At 48.6% G+C, this 7,483-nt stretch overlaps 1 protein-coding gene across 1 annotated transcript; it reads right to left on the bottom strand.

The window, feature by feature from the left end:
* Window positions 1–2,698: 2,698 nt before the first annotated feature.
* Window positions 2,699–7,169, bottom strand: LOC135830586 (probable alpha-galactosidase). The gene is made up of 3 exons (XM_065342822.1): window positions 6,898–7,169; window positions 4,668–4,759; window positions 2,699–3,748 (listed from the first exon to the last, which is right to left on the bottom strand). Exons 1-3 carry the CDS (start codon window positions 7,088–7,090, stop codon window positions 3,566–3,568), a joined length of 468 nt encoding a protein of 155 aa, XP_065198894.1. The 5' UTR covers window positions 7,091–7,169; the 3' UTR covers window positions 2,699–3,565.
* Between the last annotated feature and the right edge of the window lie 314 nt (window positions 7,170–7,483).

The raw sequence follows: 7,483 nt of genomic DNA, 5'->3' as shown, positions 1-7,483 counted from the left end.
GAGGTGGAAAGCCTTACGCAAAGCACCAAGTCGCTGTGTTGCCCGGAGGGCTACGGTACGAAGGTGGCGCCGGAAGGTAAGCTGACCATCGAAACTGATGCCCAAGATTTTGAGCTCCTCCTGTTCCGTCACATTGGATCCGTTGAAGTCAATCGGTGGCATGTCCCATTGGGTGCGGTGGAAACTGACAGTCAGTGCCTGGGATTTGGCAGGTTCAAATTTTATTTTCCATTCTTGACCCCAGCGGGAGATGTTGTTGACTGCTAGCTGGAGGGCTTGGGTGGTATCTTCTTGGGTGGTGGGGGTGATGTTGGCATACAGCGTAGTGTCGTCTGCGAACGAGGCTAGGTCAGCACCGGCTGGTACGTGGTCCTCGCAGTCGTTCACGTACATGAGGAAGAGAGTCGGACCCAGTGTGGTGTGTAACAGAAAGACGAAGCACTCAGGGAGAGTAACACATGACACGGTGTGCACTGCCACACTCTAGTTGTAAGTTTGGGGCTGTCTATGTGGCTTGTAGTCATGATCACGGACTAGCCCTGTGAACGCCAGGTACAGAGTAGACCTTCAATACAATAGTGGGTAGTGAGTGGGCATAAATCGGCATTAAAGTCCACTATATTTCGAAAGTATGTGCGAGAAGTGGTGGCGGGGCCAGGCTGCTCTGCCGACCTTAAAGGTCTCGGCGTCTACGCAGACAAAGCACGCCATAATGCAGTAAAACCATGAGGAGGGGAGGACATGCCCAAGGTTTACCTTAACAGGTAGTCCATGATGCAAATCCCACATTGCTTCTTCTTTCAACCCACCCATATGCCACGAATCCATGGCGTACATCGATGAGAACGTGAGGTGACCATCTCTACGGTGCACTACCGATAGTCCCTTCAACAGTGGACTCACATAGTGACAAACTTAAGCAGGACTGTTGCATGTCATTCATGGTCATTATGTGGATGGTGAACTTAGGTCGAAATATTTAAGGGGGGGGGGGGCACGTGCCCCCCCCCCCCCCCCCCCCCCCCCCCCCCGTGCCCTATGCGGGCAATGCGCCTGATGCCCTATGTACCAGTGGACTTACATAACTTGCCGGTTCGTCTCTGTTACAGATAGTAACAAGAATAACAGTAAGTATGTACATGGTGTACGTTAGAGCACGTGAAACAAAATACTCGTGTTAGAAGTCTTGGGCACCCTGTAAGAAAACCTTGGGTCTGTCGGGAATGCCCAAGTGGAATAATAAAATACAATACAATACAAAAAAGTTACCACCTTTTCAAGACAAGCGTTGAAATCAGTGGCAGACCTCCTGTCTCATGGGAATACGTAGTAACCCTGCTTATGACCATGGGAGTATACAGTCAACTTCGCTAATAACGACTGCGGATATAACGACAATTCGCGAATAACGACAGAGTGTCCATGCCCAGAGCAAATTCCCATGTAACTGTAATACATATAATGAGACTTCGGGTATCGACACTTCGCGAATAAAGACACTTTTCTGATGCCCCGCTGCCGAGTGTCGTTATAAGCGAAGTTGACTGTACAATACAATATAATATAATAATGCTCATCCGCAGATGATGGCAGGTCCTGAAAGGACCGACAGCGTTTCAGTCACGGGGAACAGAACTTCGAGTGGCGAGTGAGGTCTTGGCGACGGCGAAAATCTCGGCCTCAGTGGCACCTGAAAATCTCGAGACACAGGTTTAGGTGGCTGCATGGTGTTGCAGGCCAGTCTCCACTCACGATGGTCCTCGGCTAGGATGGATTATAGGGGATTCACACACACACACACACACACACACACACACACACACACACACACACACACACACACACACACACACACACACACACACACACACACACACACACACACACACACACACACACACACACACACACACACACACACACACACACACACACACACACACACACACACACACACACACACACACACACACACACACACACACACACACACACACACACACACACACACACACACACACACACACACACACACACACACACACACACACACACACACACACACACACACACACACACACACACACACACACACACACACACACACACACACACACACACACACACACACACACACACACACACACACACACACACACACACACACACACACACACACACACACACACACACACACACACACACACACACACACACACACACACACACACACACACACACACACACACACACACACACACACACACACACACACACACACACACACACACACACACACACACACACACACACACACACACACACACACACACACACACACACACACACACACACACACACACACACACACACACACACACACACACACACACACACACACACACACACACACACACACACACACACACACACACACACACACACACACACACACACACACACACACACACACACACACACACACACACACACACACACACACACACACACACACACACACACACACACACACACACACACACACACACACACACACACACACACACACACACACACACACACACACACACACACACACACACACACACACACACACACACACACACACACACACACACACACACACACACACACACACACACACACACACACACACACACACACACACACACACACACACACACACACACACACACACACACACACACACACACACACACACACACACACACACACACACACACACACACACACACACACACACACGGGAAACACTACGGTTATGGGAATGTTGTTATGGAAACCATGGTACTGGGGGAAAGGAGGACCCTCTTGGGAAAAAATTGGCAAAGCCGTGGCCGTGGGCTTCAGGACGTTTGTTAAGGGAAAAATCCCATGGCTATTTGTTTTCAAATCCCCTGTCAAAAAATCATGGCCAAACATGCGGCCAAGGGAAAACTGACCATGGGTTAACCGGATGTCTGAACTTTTACCTTGTCGCCTTGGGATTCACACTCACGGGGACACCTGAGGTCACGGGACCTCATGGTTATACCCAGGGTTATGACCAAGGGGTCATTTTAAATGTGAATCACACACACACACACACACACACACATTCCGCTGGAAAGATTCCATGGTATCGTTGTGCAGCGACTTTGACAACGCTTTTCAGCTGATAGTGCGATCGCATGGCCTGTATAATCAGCATTGAGTAATCTACGATGTCGGATTTTATTGGGCTAAACTCAACACACAGGACACACTAGCAAGACATGCATTAAAACAGGGTTAGCATTTTACAGTTCACGCTAACTTCGACCGTCGGCCTTTACCGGTTTTGTGTGCTTTCAATACATGGTTATCATTTTAATTTTTTTACACAACGATCGGCTTGTGACGTCCCCCTAGTTGGAATCTTACCGTTTCGTTCTCCCGGTAAACAGAGCCTTCTGTCGTCGAAGCGGCACCAAACCGACTGTATTTTGGGTGCTGGGTACAAGTATCGTTGGATTCAGCATGAGCAGCAAAACTCTAACCATGTCTATTCTTTAACTAACCCCCACTTTAATCCCAGACTGTGAACATAGTCAACCAGTTTCGGTATGCCGTTCGGGAATTTCTCCGCATTGATCTGCATGAATCCTGTAGCGTTGCGCTGGGCATGTCCGGTGTCAGCCCCTGCCCACCAACCACCATCAATGTTGATGTACTCATAGCCGACATCCTGGACACATCGGCAAACACACACTCATGTTATTTCAAGAGTACATAACCCTCAAGAGTGTGCAACTCGACTATGGGTGCTGTTCCGACAGAATTTCAAGTTGACGTCATTTTTATAATGCAATGCGCACTGTACACGGATTATCAGACGAATCCGGAACCTGTGGTGGACCAAAGCCCTTCTGATCCTGTACAAATTATTGCAAAGAAAAATGTGTGATACGATGACACCCTTACAATTGTTGTATATCACTGGTGCAAGGAGCATTGCATCATTAATACTGACGTCAACTTGCAATTCTGTGGGGACAGCAGGGTACGTGGGAGTTGCCAACTCTTGGGGGGGGGGGGGTATGTACTCTTAGTTATAGAGAGTCAGTTCATGAGCGGCCTTGTCAACCAACCACCGTTAAATGTTGATATATTCACAGCCAGCACCCTGGAGTCATCAGCAAAAAAATACTAAGAGGAATCAGCTCATGAAGGGCCCTGGCGAGTCACACTAGAGAATAGGCAGATTCTACTCGACATTTTATAAAGTAGTGATATTAACGGAACCATCAACACTCATGGTTGGAAATTCCTCGAATTCTGCTTGTCTTCTTTATGCACACACCAACCATTCATGGCACAATGGTTGGCAACGGCAACGATTTCGATAGTTCGGATCTTCCCAAGTTGTGCATTGTACTGTTGAGATGCTGAATTCAAATAAATCAATACAATAAAGAAAAAATTTAAAAAATAATAAAAAATCGACAGGTTCGCATACCGGGCAGGACAAGAACAAGGAGTCGTACAACTCCCTGGTCAAGAACCGCCTTTCCGCTTCCGTGGAAACAATACATAAAATACAATAGTTGGCTCAGTCGGTGGGCACATGTGACCTAGTATAGGGTACGTATGTCACGGTGTCCTACCTTCATGCCATTACTGGCCATAGCCTTGGCGTTTGCGTAGAACACTGATTCATTGTACTTGCGATGGTAGTGGTTCCAACTGCTCCAGCCCACTGCAAACAAGTAGTACAATACAGCAAGCAAAACCAACAGCAGCACAAAGGAGCAAATGAGAAAATTAATAAAAATATAACGCTACAGCACAGTCGTGCGATGTGTCCTGCAGCAGCGGGAGGTGTATGTGTGTGTGTGTGTGTGTGTGTTTGTTTGTGTGTGTGTGTGTGTGTGTGTGTGTGTGTGTGTGTGTGTGTTTGCCGTCAATCCTTTTTCTGCACCTTGTCCTCACACACTTACTGAGGTGTGGTGAGCCCATAAGTGGGATCATTTTCAAGTCCACCCAGAGTTTTGGGGATTTCAGAGGGCGTTGGCCTTTGGGCAGTTCAATGGCCAATTGAGTCGTCTTTCCAAGATTCCTTTTGAATCTCTCTCCCCTCTTCGGGGGAGACTCGCTTGACCAGTTATGGTACTGAACAAGTACAAGTGAGTAAGTACAAGTGTGTGTGTGTGTGTGTGTCTGTGTGTGCGTGTGTGTGTGCGTGTGTGTGTGTGTGTGCGTGTGTGTGTGTGTGTGTGTGTGTGCGTGTGCGTGTGTGTGTGTATGTGCGTGTGTGTGTGTGCGTGTGTGTGTGTGCGTGTGTGTGTGTGCGTGTGTGTGTGTGTGTGTGTGTGTGTGTGGGTGTGTGTGTATGTGTGTGTATGTGTACACGGCCCGTGTTCCGTCTGTGTTACTACACTTTGCTGAGTCATGGGCTCCGCTTCGTCACGACTTGGATCTGGTGGGTAACTTTTCACCACCGGTGCATTCGCTCCATCATATGTGTATCTCGGTGTCAGCGATGGGAGGAGAAGATCTCATCGGTAACGCTCCGTGCGCACTTGGGTGACACTACACCGATATAAGACCTTGTTCGGCGTCGGCGGTTGGAATGGCTCGGGCACGTCGCGCGCATGCCTGCAGACCGTGCTCCCGTCCAGATTTTGTTTGGAAGGTTGAGTGGTCGTCGCCCTCCTTGTGGCCCCCGGCGGCACTGGAAAGATGTTGTCCAGAGAGACATGAAGGCGAGCTGGTGTGGATTTCTGGTTTCAGAATGCACAAGATCGGCAGAACTGGAGGATGTTCCTTGCTGAGCCACCACCGCATGCAGATGATCCGCCACCTTTGCACTGCTTGCTGTGTGGTGCTGTGTGGCTGCTTGCTGTGTGGTTTTTAAGTCTTGGATATCATTTGAGCTTACCAGCGAAACCGTTGTTGACTTAGATAAAAGTAAAAAAATATCCTGCGTATTCCCGAAGGGAACTCACGACGACCGCTAACACCGGGTAAAACCTACTTGAGTCAAGTACTGGTAGCGCCTAACAGTGGGGGTGAGTGAATAAGTCCCACAACCACAAATGCCCAGAAAGACCCCATTAGTCGCATCCATGTACGCATTGTGCAGGCCACAAGTTCCCAGTTGACTGTGGGTAGCAGCACGTCTGGAAAAACCGCTCCCAGGCAGGGCTTGAACCAGGTACCTCTCGTATGTCAATCATGGTCTTTCACCAACCCACTGTGCTTGCCTGGTGACTGGAGTAGTGGTTGACTTAGATCCTATCGGCAACTCTCCATTCACTACTAAGGCCCTCTTCAGACTAGGTACAAAACAGCCTATATGTCACATTTACATAGAAGTTTCCAAGACAACAACAAGAATCTGGCGGGAAGCCTACAAGGCTGCCCAATCCTTTCAGGGAGGATGCGAACCCTTGTACAAGGCAACTTTCCTGTATTTATCGTACTTTCACCAGGCAGTCGTACAAGCGTACAAACTTTGTAAACGGGTACGACTGCCGGCTGCTTTCACACATCCCAAGCCCCATGCGCAGTTGCGTAGGGTCAAAGGTTGCCTGTATAGTGCATTTAGAATGTGTAGTCTGAATGCAGGCTTGGAAAAATGTTGCCTTTTAGGTTTTATGTGATTTTGTACTGGATGTTCTATGTACGTAGTCTGTAGAGGGCCTAAGTACTAACTGCTTATTCTCAAAGGCACGCATCCAGGAACAAGGCCATCCTAGTTGCCACTTGGATTCAGGATGCGATGGCGTGGGTTTAGTTTGAACGCCAAGCTCAACATTTCGGTTATTGCTAACAAGCACGATCTCATTCAAACACGCCACACGCCACAGACGCACAATCGCAAGCTTTACTTACTTGGCGGCGACAAGGCCAGCCCGTTGTTCAGAGCCAGAGAGGAATGGCAAGCGAGCGACAACACCAGCAAAGCTGCAACAGACAGCTCCATTATCAGGCCAGATAGCGGTAGCGTGGATTGGCAGAGAAGGAAATAATAATTCGTATGCTCGTCTTCTTTTCCGAACTGAAATGACTCCCTGCGCTTTTGCATGACCACGGACTGGTAGTGACTAGTGGTAGATCTACCGCAGTGTCTGGCTGACTAGCTGGCGCTCCGGGGCCGGGGCTGTACTAGTATGACTATGAGTCACTATGAGTATGATCCTGGAGAGCGCTAACGACGTTACGTCATGATCAGACGGCTGAGTCTTGTAAAATCACTCTCTTAGTATTGACTCCCATTGATTTTCGCTATACCTAAGCAGTCAAATATTCCTGCATATTTCACTCCTTAGGGCTATAATATTGACTGCTTATAATATAAGCAGTCAATAAGCAGTCAAATATTATTTGACTGCTTAGGCCAGTTAGGGGTTGCGCACAATGCGCAGTTGAACGGTGCCTAGTGCAGCATGGTCACTGTATGAGTAGGTGGTGGTGCAAC

Source organism: Sycon ciliatum, unplaced genomic scaffold (genome assembly GCF_964019385.1).
Source record: "Sycon ciliatum unplaced genomic scaffold, ocSycCili1.1 SCAFFOLD_2217, whole genome shotgun sequence".
NCBI classification, from domain to species: Eukaryota; Metazoa; Porifera; class Calcarea; order Leucosolenida; family Sycettidae; genus Sycon; species Sycon ciliatum.
This window is presented reverse-complemented; position numbering and strand designations above follow the sequence as displayed.